Raw genomic sequence first — 21,994 nt, forward strand, 5'->3', positions numbered from 1 at the left:
ACTTGGGAACCATAACAAAAGGAAAATGAAGGTTTGCCTAGAAGCAATCAATTTTAAATTACATACACAGAGCATCTGTATATGCACAAATGCATGCTTTTCTTAAATTAACTGAACATTAACCTATTATGCATTAAGTCAGAAATGATGTCAAGAGGTATGATGACACTTCTGTGGTAATTTCCCAATGACTGAAGGAAACTGAAAACACTTTCCTAATGGGCCACAGACTTGACAAGGTTTCCATTAATTTTTTTTTTTTGTGGAAAACACTTACAATCTTTCAATTATAGGAGCCACCTGATGTCACCCCAACAGTACACCAACAGATAAAAGATAATTTGTGACTCGAAATGTTTCATAAAATATTACAGCTTCTTGTAGTAACTGACATTAAGAGTTATTCAAACACAGGAAGGCTAAAAGTAGAAGCTTTAGTAGTCTAAACTGAAAGTTTTACCTAGATAGTATTAAAAAGTTTAGTATTATAGAAACGGATTATAGAAAAATTTGCTTTTCTTGTATAGCATGTACAGTCTTAGGGATGGATCAGGTCATTTTCATGAACTCCAACTGGGTCCAAATAGAATCCCAAAGACAAATGTACTAAGACTCAAGTATTGCAAAGCACTTAAAATCTCTTAGTCATTTGCTGCTTCCATGCAACTTAACACCTACATGCCTCTCTACCTCCCTACTTTACTCAGAGAAATGGGACCTAACTCTGATTTAAAAACTAGGGCATTTCAGTGACCCACTCAGGTACTACGTGTTCTCTACCACTCTACAATGACCTTCCTAAGATGACCTCTGCAAGTTGAAGTCCACAGTCTGAGAAACTTTCCACACATGCATCTCCATGGCTCTTAAAATGTCTTCTGAACTCCCAGACAAACCATTCATCTCTATAAACAGGAAGAGTCCCTAATATCCATGTTGTCACTTGACCTATTTCTCTGAGGGGTAGATCAGGGTGGATACTGAACTCAAGCTGGGCTAATTCTCTCAAGAATTTGGAGTGGGAATATACTCAATAAGCCAGTTTATCACAGCTAGTAGCTAACCTAAAGGTGGGCCACATATCTGCTGTTCAAGATAGAGAACATGAAGCAGATCTTACTGCCCTTGGTTCGGGAAACTTGTTTCAGAGAGGTTTCTCACCATTTCCTAACTCAGCAATGGTGAATCTTTTAGAACTTTCAGTGATACAAATAGCCTGCCATAGCACATGTGCCACAGGTTTGCTCCAACTGCCCTAACTGATAAGAGTACACACTGGGCCTAAGTTGTCTGCACAATGTAGTCTATGATAAGCACTTGCTTTCTTTGTTGAGTTTCAAATTTGGTATATAACCTCATGAGCAGTCCTCAAAAATCTCTGTGCTAGGGGATGGCCAGAGAGCTCAGCGGATTAAAGCATCTGTTTAGGCACATGCAGGGACCGGATCTCGATCCCTGGCCTGCCATGCTGAACCCGCCTCCAGGGCAAACTGAAATGGTGATTGAGATTGAACATGGTGGCACACGTGTCTGTAATCCCAGCTCTTGAGAGGCTGAAAACAGGTGGATCACTATGAGTCTGATCTGTGTAGTGAGACCCTGCAGATCCTATACTAAATACATTTAAAAAAAAAATAAAAATAAAAAAACTCTGTGCTTACCTGCTTGCCAACATGTGTTTTCACCACTCATACTTTGGTGGAGAAATGAAGTGTGATTTGCATGACTTTTACTGGGTGAGGTCTTTCAGGGCAGACAATTGACCTGCACCTTGCCCACACATCCTTTTCCTTGTACTGATTTTCTTTCTATTATAGTAAGTCACAGACATGAGTATGAATATATTTCAGATTCTGTAATTCCCACAACTGAATCATCAAACCTGAGAGTAGTTGTATGAACTCCAAAAAGGCTGCCATGCTGAGAAGCATATAGTTGATGCCTTAGTTTCTAATGGCTTTCAACTCCTAGTTCTAATTACTCAAGAAATATCTGAGATATCTAGGTATTCTTAAAAGTAAGTATTCCTCTTCCCCTAAGCTAGCTGGAGCAAGACTAAGACTCTATCATGAGAGGAATAATAAAATAGGTAGACTTTCTTTTACAGTAATGTATCACCAATAAAGACAGATAAAATTACCCAGATCTAAACATGTCTTTTACGCTGGGGAGATAGCTCAGTGGTCTAAGTGCTTGCCTGGCAAGCACAAGGACCCGGGTTCCATCCCTAGTATAGCACGCCATGTGGTCCCAGGATCCTGGGCACACTGTGCAGGCCACAAAGCAGGTGTGGTGCTCACCTCACTATGGTTGGTTACTAAACATTAAAATTCTGGAGTTCTCAGAATCCCAATATAATTAAATGCATTAATAGCTAGCTATGGCCAGTGAGATAGCTCAGTGGACAAAGTGCCTGCTTAAGCAAGTGCAGGGACCTGTGTTCAATCCTTGGCACCACATGCCGCACCAGCCCTGCCCCCGGGTTGTGCTGAGCTGGCCACTGAGTCTGGGTGTAGTGGCACACAGCTGTAATCTCAGTGCTGGGGAGGCTGAAAACATGAGGATTACTATGAGTCCAAGTAGTGAGACCCTGTACCAAATCTAAACACAATTTCAATTAACCTCTTTTATGGATAAATATTAAAATCTTATCTTGGTTTCCTATTGTCTGTTTCTAAATACACCTCAAATGGCAAGTCCAGCTATCAGTCAGCCATGGGATGTCAGGACTGGACAAAGGAGGTCTGAAGACAGCAACTTAATCCAAATCCTTTCTTCTAGAAATAAGGGGCCAAGGAAGGCCATACAGGGATTGACCAGAAGGGGGAGGAGAAGGACAGGGACAAGAGAGGATGGTTTGCTGGGCCCTTTCCTCTCTGATATCCTACACCTCCAGGAGCAGCATCAAGGATGCTGGGGCTCCTGGAATCTGCATGAAATGTGTTCCACTTAAAAACAGAGTAAGATTTCTTGTTATATAGGTCTTGCTATATCTTGGTCTTAACCATCCAGCAGAAAAGTATAAAAACGAGGTATACAAAGTAAAGCCATATTAATACGATGAGCTGTAAAAGGTTCAAATCAATAACTTCTGAGGATAGCCCACTAATATTATAGACTGCTAGACAGTGTTAGATTGTTTAGTTGAATTCAAACACCTATAATATTTAGATGCCAATAGAATATTCACCTCTGACAGGACAAAAAAAAAAAAAAAAAGGATACAAAGGAAAGATCATTTTGTATTTATACATACAAAATAGGATAAATTTACAGCTACTTTCGCTTAATTCAATGAGAAGAAAGAGGTGTACTAACAGTGTCTGGACAGAATATCCTGTCTGCTTCTTGTACTATGGATAACCACTAAGAAGATAACAATGTACAATGTATTGATTATCAAAACTGTCCTATTAATCAGCTGTGAAAAATTAAATAAAATAAACAACAAGACACTTGACTTAAAGGGAAAAAAAAGAAAAAGAAAAACAGTAAGAACTGGGATGACATGAATAGAGCTAAGCTATTCTACAAAGACAAATTATTTAGCTTGTGGCTCACTCTGAATGTGAAACATTGGTAAGCCATTCAAGTGGGAGGTTTTCCTTATGAGGAATTAACAGCCTCTCCTTTCAAGATAAAGACAATTGCTGAGATAGCGTAGCCAATGTAGATTACAAAAGCCTGGTTCAAAAGTAAGGTTTTCTTTCCTTTCTACGAATGTCAAAGATCAAGCTTTGAAATCAAATTAAAAGTTCATAATTTTTTCTCACAGTAAGTTAAAATTACCATACAATTCCTGCAGGTTTCAATACTGCAGTGGATTCAATAATTCCTTAATTCAAATATAAGTGCTGAGCCCATCTGGTGGGTACACCAAAGTTCTTGCCTTGCTGGGCTAACTGACAGGGAGGCCACAAACACAATAAGGACACAGTGTGCTGTGGCTGGAGGTCACCCATACTTCAATGCCCTGAGCAAGAAGGCCTCCTGGTGAGGTCATTCCTTGGAAGCAGGTCTCCTCTGCTGCAGGAAGGGAGCTCAAATATGCCTGCTTGCTCTGTTTACTCCTAAACATGGACCAGGAGAAATGAAACATTCTGTGCACTCAACCGGAAATCTAAATAAGCAAGGCAGAGAGCAAGGAAAAAACAGGAAATTTTTCAAAGATGTCCAGGACAGACTGATCATAGAGGAGAAAACTGTAGGACAGGTAATAAGAGGCAGGAAAAAGACATAGGAGAAAATTATTCAAAAAACAAATATCCATCTACATTACTGACCAATTTGGAATGTTCTCTGCTCCCCAGAGAATACCTAGGGCCAAAGGATTTGTTCAAAAGCACAGAAACTTCAACTATGTAGTGTTCTTTTAGAACTATTGTTGACTATTAAAAAAAATGAATGTAAGTTTGCACAATAAACTTGGAAAATACAAAGTGGTATAAGGAAAAAGCACAACTACAGCCTATAAAGAAAATGGTAGGGCTGGGGAGATAGCTTGGCAGTCTAGCACCTGCCTGGCAAGCACAAGGCCCCAAGGTGGCACATGCCTGCAATCATACTGCTGGGGAGGCTGAAGCAGGAGGATCACTATGAGTCTGAACTGCATAATGAGACCCTGTATCAAAAAAAGAGAAAACAGAGGCCGGGGAGATGGCTCAGTGGAATAAGCGCTTCCCTGGCAAGCACAAGGGCCAAGTTCAATCCCCAGTTCCGCCAAAAAAAAAAGGAGAGAGAGAGAGAAAACAGTAATACGTAACACTCCAAAATCACTACTAATAGTATAATGTATGTCCTTAAGAGTTTTTTCTCTGCATCCTTACACAGATGTATTATGTGCACTTTTGCATTTATAAAATGTGTAAATAAACATGTATTCACACATGAAGATGCCAATGTAAATACATGTCCATTTTTCTTAGCGTGTTGGCATTTTAACTGGTTGTACATTAATTCTTCAAAAATATGTTTTACTCCTTTGCTATACTTTACTTCTAACACAATTTTCAGTTTTAGGAAGCATACTGAGATGACTTCATTTTTAGTCAATTTTCACTACTGTTTTTATAAACATACTACATGCAACTGCATCATTCTGAAATGATGGCAGAAAGGAGGCCTCAACAGATTCTTAGGTGAGAGTTTAAGTACTATATAAGATGTCATGAAGGACTACTGTGAAAAGTTGGCTGACAGCATTAGAACCCAATTTATTCCTTGCTTGTTTCCAAAGTATGTGGTAGTATCCCTTAAATGGACAGTAGGCCTATCTATAGGCCTATCTATATCAAGGAAACATAGACAGAGAAAGATCATCAAGGTCACAGCAGCATCAGATGTGCTATCCACTCTCGGGCTGGTGTCCATTCCTTCTCCTGGTCAAACCCCACCATCTGGTGTGAGGTGCTGTAGGCAGCACAAAAGACAACTCTGTACTAAGACAAACTGAGAAGAAGCAAAGGTACACAAGTTCCAGATGAACAAATGAGAATCTACCTTCCACAGACAGCCTGTACTGGCTGTGGAAGAGGGCATCCAGCTACACCCTAGTGGGGTCATTCACTACCAGCAGCTTCTGCTCTGGAAGGCACACCCTGAGTAACTGACTACTGGATCTGAGGGCAACATTATCAGGAGAGAGGATACAGTAAAAGGCATACTGAGAAAAACTGACTAACTCATTTAGGTCTAACTCATTTAGCTCATATTATGGTGCAAACAGCTTTAGCAAACCTGAGAGGCCCAAAAACAAACAACAACAAAGAAAACTGGGAGGCACAAGAGATCAGACAATGGAGTGGGTAGTGCTCCCAAAGTAAGGAATAGCATCCGAGGACTTCATTGTCTCTTTAAATCACAGGGCTTGGTCAAGGCCAGATAACTTGACCACTCTGCCTCCAGGAGGATGACAGAGAGGGGAACTGGACTGATAGCAAGAGGGTCATGTCATTCCGACTCAAGAAAGGGAAGTACATACCTGTTGCCTATAGCCTCTTGCCTACAAAGGATGAGTATCCCTTATCAATAAAGTTAGAAAAGATGGGAGAAAGTGAAATTGCAGCATGAAACAATCAGAAACTGTCACAATGTCATGCATGTCTGCTAGGATTAATCACAATGCTGCCTTCAACCTTTATGTTCCACTGTATTTCTAACTTTGCAAAATGAGGAAGTAAACACTTAATTTAGTGTATAAACCAACATGTGTATTATTGGCAACCAATAAAAATAAGCACATCCATGTAGAACTGGAGCTATCCTAACTTAAAACAAATTAAAATGGATAAACAAAAGGAACAGGTATCAGGAGCTACATGCAGTTCTCCCTTACAAGCAAGAACAACTGCACAGCAAAAAAAAAAAGAGAGAGAGAGAGAGAGAGAGAGAGAGAGAGAGAGAGACAGACAGAGAGAGACAGAGAGAGAGAGACAGAGAGAGAGAGACAGAGAGAGAGACAGAGACCAAATAAACCACTTTCTCTCTCACCCAGCAATTTCCTCCATCCCATGAAGAACCCCTGGTCCCTTTTTTGTTGAATGCCTCTTTTACAAAGGAAATCTGCAATGATGTATTATCTGTGTAAAGAAATGACAGGTAGCAGTCATACTGTATTTAAATAAAACAATGAAATTCAGCCAGCCAGAGAAGTTTAACGAGTACACTCTATTAGCACTAAGTTTTTTTGAGGCTTCCAATCTCCTTTTGAATAAAAACATATCTAAATCTATGATATCCACAGAGAAAAGGAATGTAACAAGCAAGAAACTCTAATAACTCTCACTGAGTTTGCCTGTTAGATATGCAAGGGGTGATGGTGGGGGTTTGAAAGAGGATGGGACTGCAGCAGAGAGCACAGAGGGGAGCACATCAACCTGAAAGAGAAGTCACCAGATACAAAAAAAATCAGGTGCTGTGAACCTTATTGTCTCAAATTACAAGATTTTTTTCTAATTAGTAAATGGGGTAGATGAAAAACAGAATTGGTATCTGCTCTAGTACTCTTAGAAGTGTGGGAAAAGTAAGTTTACTCAAGGGAAGAATTCTCACAATCAAGTCAAAACTGTTACCTAACTGTCATTTTTCTTTCTTTCAGCCAGTTGGGTTGCACATCCATGAGACATTCTGGGTCCAAGCTCCAATATCCATCTGTTCCTTCTCTTAGGGCAGCAGATGGCTTATATGCCACAATACAGTTCATACTCGGCAGAAGCACTCATAAGATAAGATGGTCCATCAAAGGCCCATTTAATGCACCCTGAGGACTTAAGATCTTCATGGAAGATAAAAAACTTGGAAGATAAAAAGGAGTGGTGTATGAAAGACAAAATGGGAAATCTAGGGACCTGCAAAGAGCACAAAGTAAGTGGTGAATAAAAGAAACTGCAAGCTGAAGCACAAGGTACCAAAACAAGTACAGTAAGAAAGAAGATAAGAGTCTGGGTCATGAAGGGCATTGAATTCAAGGTAAAGGTATCCACAACTTAGTCCCAAGGCAACTGGGGAATCACTAACAGTGGTGGTAAACTGTAACCCCTCGGACAGGCAGAACTGAGTTTGAGGCTAGCCTGAGCTATATAGCAAGTTCACATCAGTGTGGAGCACACAGTAAAATTCTGCCTCACTCCTACTTTCCCCAAAACACTTTAAGCAAGCAAGAGGCATAATCACATGTTTTATAAAGAGCTTCTTTGCATCCAGTAGCAACACAGACACAGGTTTAGAGCAAGATAAGCTCAAGGATAGGACGACCCATCTAGGGTTTGCTACAGTAAGGCAAAAGAGACACTGAGTCTAAAACAAGATGGCAGGCAAGAGGATGGAGAAGAAAGAGTCATGGGCCACAGAGGAGTGAGACTCAAGACTCCTTGAACAACATAAATATAATGATGTGCTAGTAAATGTTTAACAGTTTCTTTTTTTTCTCTTTTAAAAAATTTTTTTATTACTTTTATTAAGAAACAAATAGCAATGATATAGTTTCAAAACAGGTTAGTAGGTCAGTTACAATAATTAATACACTACATATTGTTGTCTTCGTAGTAGTTATTCATAGTACAAGATGCAGATGATATACTGTCCAAACACTATCAGTACAAATCTTTTTTCTCACTAAATTGAGAGCAAGTAGCTGTATACCTATCCTATTTTGTACTTGATCTTAGCCAAAAGGCCGAGAAGCACCTATCCTATTTTGTATATACAGATACAAAATGATCCTTCATTTATATCCCTTTTTCTTGTTTAGTTTTGTCAGAGATGGGTATTCCATTGCCATTTAAACATTGTAGGTGTGTCAACTCGACAAAATAATCCACTATAGTCCAGTAGTCCATAATAGTAGTGGGTTATACGCAGGACTGGCAATGTCAGAAGTTGTTGGCTTGAGCCTTTTAAAGCTCAGCATATTAATATGGCTTTACTTTTTTTATACTTCATTTTTATACTTTTCTGCTGCATGGTTAAGACCAAGATAAAGACCTATATAACAAGAAATGTAACTTTTGTATCTGACAAAGTCAGTCAGATCCCCTCATGATTTACCCTGAAACCCTGTACAACAGTTTATAGATCCTTTGTGAGTGTCAGCCATGTGGATGAGTCATGGTCATTGCTTGACCAATTTGCTCTCTGTGAAAGCCTGAGAGAATGTTTTCTCTCCATGGGACTCTCCTTAGGCACACTCTACACTGTCGATCACTTTCCTCTGTTGCCCCATAACCTCCTTGATCAGAAGATTTGGTACACCCCTGAGTTAAAGGATGTTACAATACAGGTTCTCTTATGTCCTGAGTCCTCAATGACCTTGAAAGGCTAGGGCCAAAATGTTGGCTGTACTTGCAGTCCTTCTTTTTCTCTAATTTTTGGTCTGCAAACTGAAGTTGTTAACCCTCCAGAAGAGAAGCTTAATAGTTTCTTAAAAAAAGAAAAATAAAAAGAATGTCCTGATTTATAGTCTCTGCTAATTTTCTGTGGTGTATGTGCTCCTACAGGATGTCTCTAACATAGAACAAATCAGCTCTAACACCAAAAACAGTGAGAACTGAGAACCGGAAAGAGTCTAGGAAAAGCCAAATCCTTCTGGCTTAGGAACATAAACAGGATAGGAAATGCAGGTCATTTGTTCAGTCTGGGATATAATCAATTAAAGCAAATGCCATGAGAAATTGTATTCAGATCAGAAAGATGTGAGTGAGGGACAGAATCTTGGGAATACTACAAGTGAAAGACTGAATGGAAAAGAAGCTTATTAAGACATTTAAGAAGTAGCTTATAGAAAGGATCTCTCAGGACCAATTTGCCAAATAGTCAATTCTCTGACAATCATTTCACCAAAAAGTAATGCACTTAAGTTACCAAAGTTACCTATTTTTAAAAATCCATTTCTTTTAATTATAGGTAACTATTTATTACTTTACCTATTCAGCAAATTCGCCTGTTTGAAGACAGGAAGCGAAAAGTGGGGAGTTATAAGAAACTTCAACAAACTTGCAGCACAGAAGTAATCAACAGTTCCAGGAAGGAAAATGCCCTGGGGTAACCTCTCCACACTCTGGGTAGAGTACAATAGGGGACTGGGTGGGTGAGAAACAGCAGAGGTGGTGTGGGAGCTATCACTGAACAAAAACTGGGAGGAATCAATCGTAGGAGTACTAGGAGAACTTATTAGCTATCTTTCCTTTTGTTTGTGACCTGTGAGACTTAAGTATGTTTATATGTTTGTTACACAGAGAGATTTAACAATTTTTAGATTGAAGCAATAAACAAATTTCAGTGTGATTAAGTCCTAATATTCCAGTCAAGGAAGGGGAATGTGATGTAGAGGAAATGGGAGAGGGAGGGTATATGTTCCTGAACTATTTCTGGTGCTATTCTTCTTCTGTTAGATCATTTCCTTTCACCAGGACAATCAAGGTATGTTACTTATCCAGAGCTCTGAAATGATTTCATAAAAGTACTGGAAGAATATTTTGTGGATGATGTTGGTCTGTCCTGAGTTCACAGTAAGCAAGAACCGAATCTGAAGGCAAGCAGCCTTTCAGCTTCCTTTCAAAGCACCAAGTGCTTTACATGTCTACAAACAACTGTTTGTGACTCTTGTTCTTCACTGTCCCAAGCCTGCATTTTCATTGTCACTTTCCTTCCCTAGCAAAAACCCACCCTTTCCAATGACTTCCCATTTCATTAGGGAAAGTTTGTAAGTATGCTAGTTTTTTATTTTTCATTTTTTTCCATGTGTCTAGTTTATTTTTAAATTAATTTTATTGGAACACTTGATATACATAATGATCACAATCATCATAGGGAATCTGTACTTGTACATGATCTATCTTAATTCTTTTCCCATGCTCCTTCCTTCAACCCTTCTTCTCTCCTTATTTACAAAAGCTCTGTTTCCATTTCTTTCTCTTCTATTCAGTTCTCTATTTCTTTCCTTTTCTTCCCCTCCCTCTTCCCTTGTTCCCTTTCTATTTGAAAATTTCCTTCCCACTTTTCAAAATAAATGTCATTTTTAAAGTATGAATATGTCCTGGAAAAAAAACTACATATTAGCAGATACATGAATCAAAATTGGAAGAAGAAAGAAAAAATACGTAAGAAATTAAGAAGCGCACAGACTGGGACCAGGGTTCAATCCCTGGTACCACATGCTGTGCTGGCTCCGCCCTCGGGTGCACTGAGCCAGCCACTGAGACTGGGCATGGTGGTGCATGGATTATAGGCTGAAAACAGGAGGACTGCGAAGAGTCTGAGCTGCATAGTGAGACCTTGTACCAGATATATTATAACCTAATAAACAACTCACCTTCTGAAAATTTATACAACTACTAATTCTTAAAGAGAAGTTTCTGACTTTCAGAATAGAAACTCCTGCTATACAATGCATGTAGATCTCTATAACCCAGGTAAATGGCAATAGATAGCTGCTTCAATTGTGAAATTCTAGAACCATAAAAGGAAAAAAAATCAAAGGGGATCACCCAAGAAACAATATACTTAGGGTCATTAATGGATATTCTATTCTACACACACACACACACACACACACACACACACACAAATCTAGTAGAACACCAAGATTTATACTATCAACATTAACTTTTTTTGTTGTTTAAAAGTTACAATAAATTAATAACCTACCGTCCGTCTGAGATTTACTGAGGAATATTGTGCTGGCCCGAGGATGATCTGAAGGATTGAATTCCATGTTCAAATCTTTTAAAGAAAGAAAAAAATTATATGAATTATCATCCAGTAACTAGAGAGCCAAGATTAATTTTCAATTTTCTCAACCTAAAGTTGCTAATGCATTCTAAAATTCTGGCAACCTACAGTTACTATATTTATAGATTCTTTTAGTTCAACTGAGAACACTGCTATTTAGAAATTTGAGGAAGATATACATAAAAATTAGAGGCTTGATTTGAGCTCTGTTAGCCTAAAACTCCATTTTCTTTTGAAAAGTCTCCTTTGTACCCAAGAACCCAGAAAATAACAGGACAAAGTTATCAGCAAATGAACTGTACAGTTACATAAGTGATACTCCTAGTCAAAGATGATTAAAATAGTACAACTCAACTAGTTGGGTTGAATTAGTACCCACACCTTCCACTTAGTGAAGATGATTTTAAGTCAAATTTATACTTTGGCTTATAGCAAACACTGTATATAGGCTATTTGTGGGCCTAATCTGGGCCATTATTCTATTTGACCTAAACTTAAAAAAAAAAAAAAAGCTAACATTAAAAAAAAAAAAAAAAAATCAAGAATTTTCAAACATAATACCACAAATGAAAAACACCCATTTCTAGCTCCTCTACTCAATCAATTCATCTGGCAGCACCTAGCCCTCTTGAAGGAGACACTATTCCCTGGGAGCCATTCCTTGTTCTTCTGCCATCCACACACTTGCTTCTGTAGTCCCTGCTTCAAAACAATCTCCCTCTAAGCATTAGGAGCTAGTCAATACAGTATAAACAACCCAGAATCCCAATATAGAAGAGCTTTTCACAATTTATTAAAAACAAAAACCTAGGGCCAGCCAAATAGGTCAGTGGATTAAAGCGCCTACAAGCAGGCGCAGGGGCCTGGGGTTCAATCCCTGGGCCTGCCATGCCAGCCCCGCCCTCAGAGTACGCTGAGATGGCAATTGAGACTGGGCATGGTGGCGCACGCCTGTAATCCCAGCTCTTGAGAGGCTGTAAACAAGTGGATCACTAAGAACCTGATCTAATAGTGAGACCCTGAGCACCCTGTAGACCTTTCCCTAAAATACCAATAAATAATAAATAAATAAATAAATAAATAAATAAACAGAATTTAAATCTCATGGAATTTGAAGATTTGTCAGTTTTCACTGTTCTGGATCACTTGCATAACTCTTTACAGTCAAATTCAGTCATCTTGAATGAATGAGATGACAACTATCAGTATTTTACTCACTTTCAGATCTGATATATAAATTGTTAAAGAAAGGAAAATTAAATTTAGAATTTGTTTTCTACTTTTTCTTAAAACTATATACCTACCTTTCAAATGTTCTGATTCTACAAAAAGCTGAAAGAAGGGGCCACCTTAGACACAAAGAAATATAATGCAAAACTACTGATAGAACTTGAGATGCAACCACGAAGGCAGAGCTGTTCTAAACTTAAAAGGCCATCAAGCTTCAGAGAGATGGAAAATAGGAAGCCAGATGAACACAATGTGCATTCAGAAAAACTACACTGGAATGTCCAAAAATGCACTTCAGAATCCTGCCATCAAAAATCTCCTGCCTAGTTCAATAAAATTTGAATTAAAATAATCACCAAAACAGCCATGATTAAACAATCCATCTTATTTGAAAGGCTAAATCAGTAGCAAAGCAATTAGCCTAGCACAATATAAGCTCCCTACTGATCTTCTTTGTTCCAATTGAATGTTCAAGAAGTACAGTGCTGCCATGCCACATTGGGCTCTAATCCAGGTTGTACTGAAAGAGACAGATGTAGAGAGAACTAGGTGACATGAATTTTCTGTCCACTGCTTTCTGGTGACTCATAGTACAGCTCTGTATTCTTGAACACAAGTGTATTGAACACCACTGTCACCTGCAAAACCTGTGACACTGAGGTGGGAGAAGGGAACACGAGAGGAGAAAACACTGGGCAGCAAAGTACCTAAGTTTGCAATCTTAAATCATCCTGACTATGAAGGAGAATAAGGCCAAATTCTACCAGTGGGGATTTTACTGATACCTATAGAAGGTCACTAACATATCCTATTTGTTATCCCAAGAGACAAGGACCATTCAATAAAATATGCCAAGCATCATGTGCAGAGGTACTACGGTCTCAACAGGTCTAAAAGGGAGACGTAGGGAGGAAGCTGAGCATGCTACCTACAGTGTCTAAGGAAACAGCACAGCAGAGAGAGACACCTGCCCCAAGTCCAAAACCATTACTAAGGACAAACTGGAATGCAGAGGTAACCTAGGCAAGCTCCCTAGAGGTACCTCACTGGGCTAGCTCAAGTAACAATGACCTTAAGGACAGCATTTTCTTATGATTTCTTTTTGAGGGAAAGTATAGGCAGAGCTTTCTGGTAAATTCCAAGTGACTGAAAAGCAGAAAGGGAAATCAACATTTATTCTGTTATTTTCCTAATACAATGTTCCAAGTTTGGTGAAATTTAATTTTTAGGCAAAACCAACTCTACACCCCTACTTTTAAATTCCAGTCAAATAATATGATGATGTTGAAAATAGGAAAAGTTACTTTACATTGAATAAGGAACTTGTCCTTTGAGAAAAGAAAATGTTACCAGTGATTTCAGTATTTGTTTCATCTGGTGATGAAGTATTTTCTTTTTCAATTAGAAATACCCAGAACAGTTTATTAACATGTAACCCTTCAATGTTCATGGTACCCAGTGGAAGAATCCATTCCACTATCCAAAAACTTTTATTAGGCCCTCCTAAAAACCTCTAACATAGAATATTCCTTCCAATATACTGTTTCCAGCTAGTCACCCACCTCATCCCCTTGAGAACTTAAAATGAGACAAGGATTTGCTTTAAGGCACTGTTAGCTTTCCCTACAACCTGCTAACTTTTCTTACTGATCTTACTCTGATGCTGGCAGAATCATTTCAGGAAGCAGGAAGTTCACAAGGCCGAATGGAAGGCTTACCCAGGCAAGGGGTACAACAACTCGATTCTGAGTTTCAAGAATGCAACAGGGGGTCAGGGATATAGCTCAGTAGCATAAGTGCTGCCTGGCAAGAACAAGGCCCTGAGTTCCATCCTGGTACTGCAAAAAAAAAAAAAGGAGAAAAAGAGGATGACTATGATGACAGGCACTGAGGTCCCTTGTGTGAAGACACAGGTCACATACTATTTCCTCACAGAGCACCACACAGTGAGGTAAGGGCCAGTTACAGGCAGAGAACAAGGAAACTCCACTGATGTTTGGAAAGCCCACCAAAGTTCTCGGACTTACATTTTTAACTGATCTTCACTTGAGCCACTAAAGGAGATGCCTGTCCACTGAACAACCATTTGCTTTCCACATCAGCTCCCCCATTTAGGATCAAGGGCAAAAGTCATTTCTGGTTTACCTCTGCCAGTTAACTGTTCAGTGGAGCTTTGTTCAGCTCATGACCATCCTTAAAAAAATGTCCCACACTCAGCTGGTCATACTGGTTCATGTCTATAATCCCAGCACTCAGGGAGTATGGTTATCTTAACTACTTTTTTCATCACTGAAACAATACCTGACACTCACAATTTAAGGGAGGAAAGGTATATTTTGGTTCAGTTTGTAGGGGTTTCAGTCCAAAGATGGAAGGCAGCATGGCAGAGAGGAACGGCAAAGGAAAAACAGGCAAGCAGGAAGCAGCAACCTCAAGGGAGGAGGAGCTACATATGCTTCCAGGCCATGCCCACAGTGACCCATCTCCACACCAGGCTTCCCCTCTGCAACATCACACCCAGCTATAACCTCTTCAGAGGACTGACTCAGTCTCACACACCCATGAACCAGTCACCTCCCAAAAGCCCCATACAAGCCATAACAGCTCTGAAACCTGAAACTTTTTGGATTGTTGTCAATCCAGAAGTTTAATGTTTTAGAGCATTTTTGGATTTCAAATGTTATGTTTTTAAAAAACAAAACAAGAAAAACCTTTGGTTGGTCACAGTGTTTCAGATTCTGTAAACTGATCTGCAAGCCAATCTGATTACTTTCACTGTCTCTCACCCTGCTGCATCCTCATTTCCCGCTATCTTCCTCACAGCTGATGACTAATCATTTAACAGCTTCCTAGATGTTCGTCACTTGCCTTCCACCTCCTGTCCCAAACAGCTCCAACAGGTAGAGGAAAAAAATGACCGGTCCCACTTTAAGATCTTGACAACCCCTCCAGTGGGCCCTTGGCAGTAACAAACAGCTCTTCTCCATCTGCAAAGTTCACAAATCTCCCCCACACACACACAACCTCCAATGCATCCTCCAGCTCTCAACTTACTAGTAGGAGCCAGGAGCAGCGTATCTGCCTTCTACGTATAGCACCACGCTCTGCCCTAGGCAACCTTCCCACTCAGCAATGGATCCTGTCTCTCTCACCTCTCCTCTCCCTATAAGCACAGACACACTCTTTTAATACTCCCGTTTCAAAAGTATAGCTCAGAATCAACCTCCCCTTTTCAGCTTCCTATCTCTCATCCTACCTTTTCAGTAAGGCTCCGAAATGTCGTAATGTCCCCATTCCTTTCCTCTACTGAGGAACTGCTGTATAATATGTATATTAACTTGTTTAGTACAATTCACTTAATATTATCTTTGAGTTGCAGACATAGTTCAGTGGTAGACTTCTTGCCTACCGGGTGTGATGCTCTGGCTCAGATTTCCTAGCAATATCAAAAGACAAAGACACACACACACACACACAAAAAAAAAAAAAAAAAACACACTCTTCACTTTACCAACAATCATGTGAGCTCTAGAAAGGCAGAGATTTTGTTTGTTTACAGTTATCTCTGAGTCCAGAATAGTGTGCAACAAAGAGGAGGTACTAGAAATGACTTGGTAAGTGAACAAAGGGAATGATTCCATCACAATGCATCACCTGATTCTCCTCTAAAGCTTTTCATCAAATCTGGTTCTGTTCCTAAACAACAAAACTCCAATGGCAATGCAGTTCACTGGCATCCTGTGGCAGAATCTGCTTTTCCCTCACTGGTTGAACAACATCCTGAAGATAACTGGGCAAAGGAGCACCCACTGGCAACAAGTAACCACCCCTGAACAGAAAAGGAGCCTAGTAAATACCCTGAACAGCTAAGCCAGGCCCACAAGCAACTCTGTCACAAAAAAATACCAGGGAGAAACCTACACATTTTAGTCAAAAGTATATCTTATGCTTTCTTCCCTGTTAAGGCATTAAACTATTATTTACAGCCACATTTTTCAAACTACTGACCAAGCACACATTCAACCTCTGCTAAACAGGTTAAATAAAACAGTGAAGAGAAATCTCACAGGGCGCAAACTCTCCAAACTATTAGATGTGCTTATTATCTGTGCTGCACTTGGTTATTCATAAATATTTTGACCTGCTGAAGTAACACTGATACTAAATATTGTTACGGGTCAACTCTGCATAGGAAGCAGATCAGCCAGATAGAAATTTGAATAGAGCCTTTTATTTACAGAGCTCAGGTCCATCAGCCACTTCTCACGCAGGAGAAGGCTGATCGGCCTCGAATAATGTAGGTAGCAAGGGGGTATTTATAGCAGAAATCACATCCAGTTTGGTAAGCAAATTTGTTATCTAGTACAGAACAACAGAAACTACATTCATTTGACACAGCTGTAAACTGTTTATAACTAAAAGGTCTCTTATAGCTTAGTGATAAGTATATATTTTTGTAAGATATATCTTAAGCTGACTATGTTATAGGAGATGGTTAGAGAGGGAGTTTGTGTTAGCTTGCTGCCTTGACAAAAAAGTTATTTATTGTTAAACAGCCCTGAGCCAAAAAGAAAAATACATTTCTTAAAATAGATAACAAAAAGCACAAGGGATTTTTATATTTTCTACAGTTAAGGCACAAAACTCTGTTAACCCTTTACAAATATATCAAACTTTGTTTTGTGTTGTGTTTGTGCAAAGTACTGGATTGCAGCAACAGCCTTCATATTCAAGATATATGCCTGGTGCCTCCAAAATGGAGCTTGGCTAAATCATTCTCGCTGGGCTCAAACCTGTGATTATTACTGTGTTTAAAACTAGAGTGCTGGGGGGCTGGAGAGATGGCTCAGTGGTCTAAAGCACCTACTTGAAACAAGGCTTGGCAAAGAACAGGGACCGCGGTTCGATCCCCCAGCACCACATGCCAGCCAGCCCGCCCCCTGGTGGGCTGAGCTGGCCACACACACACACACAATAAATAAAAATAAATAAATAATTAAAAAAAAAAAAACTAGAGTGCTGGGATTATACCTGTGTGCCAGGACACCTGGCTCAAACCTTTTGAAACCTCAGAAGTTTACATTATTTTCAGGCATGGCATACAGAGATGTGTAAGTCTTTTATTTATTAGAAATGGATTATGGAGCTCATCACCACCACCATTTCAGAACTGGAGTAGCCTGTCCTATCACCTACCACTGAATATAAATAAATCTCCGATTTACCATATTTTAGAAGCTTCCTGTCATTTTAAACCATTATTACTTTAAAAATAAGTTTAAAAATAAGTTTTTTGGTAACATATATTAACTATATCATTTACTTTATATGCAGCCCCAAACAATTTCTCTTCACTCAAAATATCCTACACAAGCCAAAAAAAACCCTCATAATTTTTTTATTTATTTTTATTTAGGTGAAATAAAATGTTCTGTATTTTGAAAAGAATCTGTTTTCTTCTGAGCACATTTTCCTGGTGTCTCAAACTGGGATAAGAGTTTGGTATTTATCAGACATGTAAATCTTATGAAGTAAAGATTTTTTAATCTTACCAAACTATTATCTGACTTCTCAGATGATAAACAAAACATTCTTTTATGAAATCCAACATTTACTCTTCTTTGAAAATGGTTCAAATAGCCATTATTTCCTTCCATCTTTTCTCTTTATCAGTAAGAAATCAAAGGACCAACCTCTTAAAGTACAGTTTGTACTTCAAAAGTGTCTAGAAGAGCCTACACCTCAAAGTTCAAGAGCCTACATCTCAAATTTCCTGTTTAAGTGTCTCATAGGGAAGACTCACAAAATTTTTAGGGTAAAGGAATCTATGTTTCATTTAACTTTGTTTCCAAATAAAATGTGAAAAAACTACGTCAGTAAGTTTATTAAGCAATGAAAAAAGTTATTAACTTATGAACTATTTCTGTGTAAGTGTTTGATCCTTTGTCTCAGGTTTTCATGCTACCTCTCCTTTCCTAATTAATCAAGCTTCAGAAAAGTAGTCTCCCACCTCTTACTCCCTGCTCCAAATAGCCTCAACTCATGGCCGTCTCTCAACTGAAAACGTTGTCACCAAAGTCATCAAGGATTTTCTAAGTTCTAAAGCTATGCAGCTCACTCCTGCTTCTCCACTCAATCTCTCCATGCAGCTCTATTCTTTTGACCCTTGCTGTTGTATGTAAGGTCCAGATTTTGACCTAAATCCTGTCAGTTCCTTGTATCCTGATCCCACGGGCTCACAAAAAGAGTGAAAAATCTTTCTGTAATGTCTGCTGCAGGTGGAAAATGGAAAGCCAGATGGTGAGTGTTGTAGGCGCCTGAATTAGAAACATTATAGGCATAATGTCAGATAGGACTAGGCCCTCAAGGAGACTGCACAAAAGACAAGATACCTTGCAACTGTGAGAGAGGGATGCTGCTGCTGTGGGCCAGACCTAAAGACCAAAGATCAAAGAAATACTTATCTCCCTAAAGATAAGCATCAGGGATTGATCATCACCTTGAGGAAACCAGAAGAATCACTAATCCAAATGCTACCAGCAGGCTACCAGATAAACTCCTGTTCTATATTCACGCAGGCTTGCTACATGACCGCTTTCCCATTGTTCCTGGATTTAATCAATTTTACCTAAGCAATGGTGCTTGTTACCTGATTGGTTGACCATAGTTTTGTCCCACTTCATGCTCACATAAGCAAGTTTCCATGTTCTCCACCTTAGACCCACCTCGACACATGATTTTACTCTATAACAATCCCTAGAAGAGACAGAGTCCCAGACAACCCACTCAGGTACTCCTTCTGTCCCTCACTCAAACAAATGCTTTCTTTCCCCAATAAATATTCTGCTCTTATCCTCCGTTTGTTCCTAAAATTCATTCTTTTGTTTTAGAGAACACAAACTTATTCCAGGTACCTTTCAGGTTGGGAGTTTCATTCCCTATATCAGGAGCAGCAGTACAGATTCTAGAATTTGATATCCCTTTTTGCTCTTCCTACAATTTGACTTCTTCTTCCAAAGGTTCTCCTTCCTTAAACTCATCTTCTGTAGTTTCAATGACTCATTTCTTATATTCATCAAAATCCACCTTTATATGTAAGACCCACATCTCCTCTGACTCTCAGGCCAAAACTGCCAACCACCAATGGACAATTCTACTTACTGTACCATAGGTGTGAACTCATCTGTCCCTAAAATACACCATTCATTCTATAATCCCAAACTGAGTTAACAGCACCAATGGTTACCCTGGTGCCAAACTACAAATTCTAAAAATTTCCCTGATTTCCAACTCATAGATAAATCCAGTCTTTTATCCTACTTAACTATATCTGGAAGCCCCTGATGTTGCAGGCAGTTGAGTTAGACAAAATATTATAGGCAGTCATGTTGCAGGCAGCTGTGTTAGACAGAAATATTACAGGCAGTCAGACAGGGCCAGGCCCTTGAAGGAGATACCACAGAAGACAAGATATCTTGCAACTTCGGGAGGTATGGATGCTCCCGCCAAGGGCCAGACCTAAAGGTCAAAGATCAAACAAATGCTGACCTCCCTAAAGATTGGTTTCTGAGATTGATCATCACCCTGTGGGAGCCAGAAGAATCATTAATCCGACTACTATTGGATGGCTACCTGATAAAAGTCCGGTTCTACATTCATGCCCGCTTGCTACATAACTCACTTCCCCATTTGGTCTTGGACTTAATCAATTTTACCTGAGCAATGGTGCTTGTAATCCCATTGGGTGACCATAGTTCTGTCCCACCTCACATCCACCTAAGCAAGTTCTCATGTTCTCCACCACCTTAGACCCGCCTCACCACATGGTTTAAGTCTATAAAAATCCCTGGAAGAGACAGTTTCCCGGGAACAATTCGCCCAGGTCCCCCTCCTGTCCCTGTCTCAGACAGCAGCCTTCTTTCCCTCAAAAAATATATTCTGCTTATAGGCTCCATTTGTTCCTAAAATTCATTCTTCAGTTTTAGAGAACACAAATTCATGCAGGTCAGGTCCAGAGATCATTTTTCCCTATGTTATTTGGAGGTTCCCTATGTCATTTGGAAGTCATCCACCTGAGATCAGTTTTCTCCCTGTATGAGTCAGACAGGGCTAGGCCCTCACAAAGACAGTAGGGAAGACAAGATGACTTTGCAACTTTGGGAGAGACAAACACCTTTGCTGTGGCCCAGTCCTCAAGACAAAAGAGTAAACAAATGCTGCCACATATTTACCTAGATGGTAATGGGAATTTGAATGGGAATCAGTGGTTGATATTCTAACTGACCCTACCGGAAAAGCCCCTGTTCTGTATTCATGTCCACTTGCTACCTGACTCTCTTCCCCTTTTGGGCCTGGATTTAACCAATTTTGCCTGAGCAACTGTGCTTGTAATCTTATTGGCTGACCATAGTTTTGTCCCATTTCATGCCCAAGTAGCCAGTTTCCAGGTTTTCCACCTGTGACCCACCTCACCACATTGTTTTACTCTATAAAAATCCCTCGAAGTGATAGTTTCTGGGGCAACCCGCTCAGTCCTCCTTATGTCCCTCTCTCTCTTACAGGAGCTTTCTTTCCCCTAATAAATATATTCTCTCTTAACCTCCGTTTGTTCCTAAAATTCATTCTTTAGTTTTAAAGAAGATGAACTAGGTCCAGGCATCTATCAGGTTGTTTCATTCCCCAATATCACTGTCATCTCCACACTACTTTACCACTTTAATTTAAATCCATATTCTCCTAACTTATCTCTACCTGTTATCTACTCATCACTCATTTCCATCCTCCACAACACTTTAAGATTACATTTTAAAACACAAATTCTGAGTGTGGTGGCACATGCCTGCAGATTCAGCTACTCAGGAAGATGAGGAAGAGGATAACTTGAGCTCATAATTTCAAGACTGCCATGGGTAACAAGTGAGGACCCACAAAAAATACATAAGGCAATGATAAATCTAATTTAATTTTGTTTACAAAAATGTTGAAATAAATACGAACAAATCATGGTAACACCCCCACTAATTTCCTACCACCCATCATCAGAGACTGGCCATCCCTCTGGTTCTTCTCCCCTTCAGCAGTCACATTATGCATGTTAAAGACACAACAATACCTGTTTCCCAAATGCAAAATTTTATTTCACACCTACATACTTTGAATAGTTTCCTCCCTTGGCTATTAAGTCTTTGTCCCAAGAGAAAACCACCTATTCTTTAAAACAATGCACAGAGTACCCTGCCTTGCTAGGCCACATTTTGTGACTTCTATTGGCTGCATGCTGCATGGGAAGGACTCTCTGAGACCTGGAATCCACGCAATGGGTCAAAATTTGGAGTTATGCTGAGTTCAGCAGCCTTTCCTCAACCTGAAGAGCACCAGGGAGACATAACTGCCACAGCAACCTGTATGAGCCTTAGGCATTACTACCCTGCATCAACCCACCATCCAGAGAGGCTTGAAAAACTTCAGCCTGCACTCATCAAAATCATTCTTGAGCTGCAGATTGTCTACCCCTCCATAAAGAGGTGGAAGCCACATT

The 21,994-nt window shown here is 39.6% G+C and overlaps 1 protein-coding gene across 3 annotated transcripts in view; it reads right to left on the reverse strand.

The window, feature by feature from the left end:
- Ccny (cyclin Y) overlaps positions 1-21,994 on the reverse strand; it is a 156,441-nt gene that overhangs the window by 58,328 nt on the left and 76,119 nt on the right. For all 3 annotated transcript variants that reach the window (XM_023701922.1, XM_004641857.2, XM_023701923.1), the window contains exon 2: positions 11,143-11,217. In XM_023701922.1, the coding sequence (XP_023557690.1) occupies positions 11,143-11,209 (67 nt within the window). In that variant the 5' untranslated portion in view covers positions 11,210-11,217. The remainder of the gene's footprint in view (positions 1-11,142; positions 11,218-21,994) is intronic.

The sequence above is a fragment of the Octodon degus genome, unplaced genomic scaffold, assembly GCF_000260255.1.
Source record: "Octodon degus isolate 3935 unplaced genomic scaffold, OctDeg1.0 scaffold00144, whole genome shotgun sequence".
NCBI lineage: Eukaryota > Metazoa > Chordata > Mammalia > Rodentia > Octodontidae > Octodon > Octodon degus.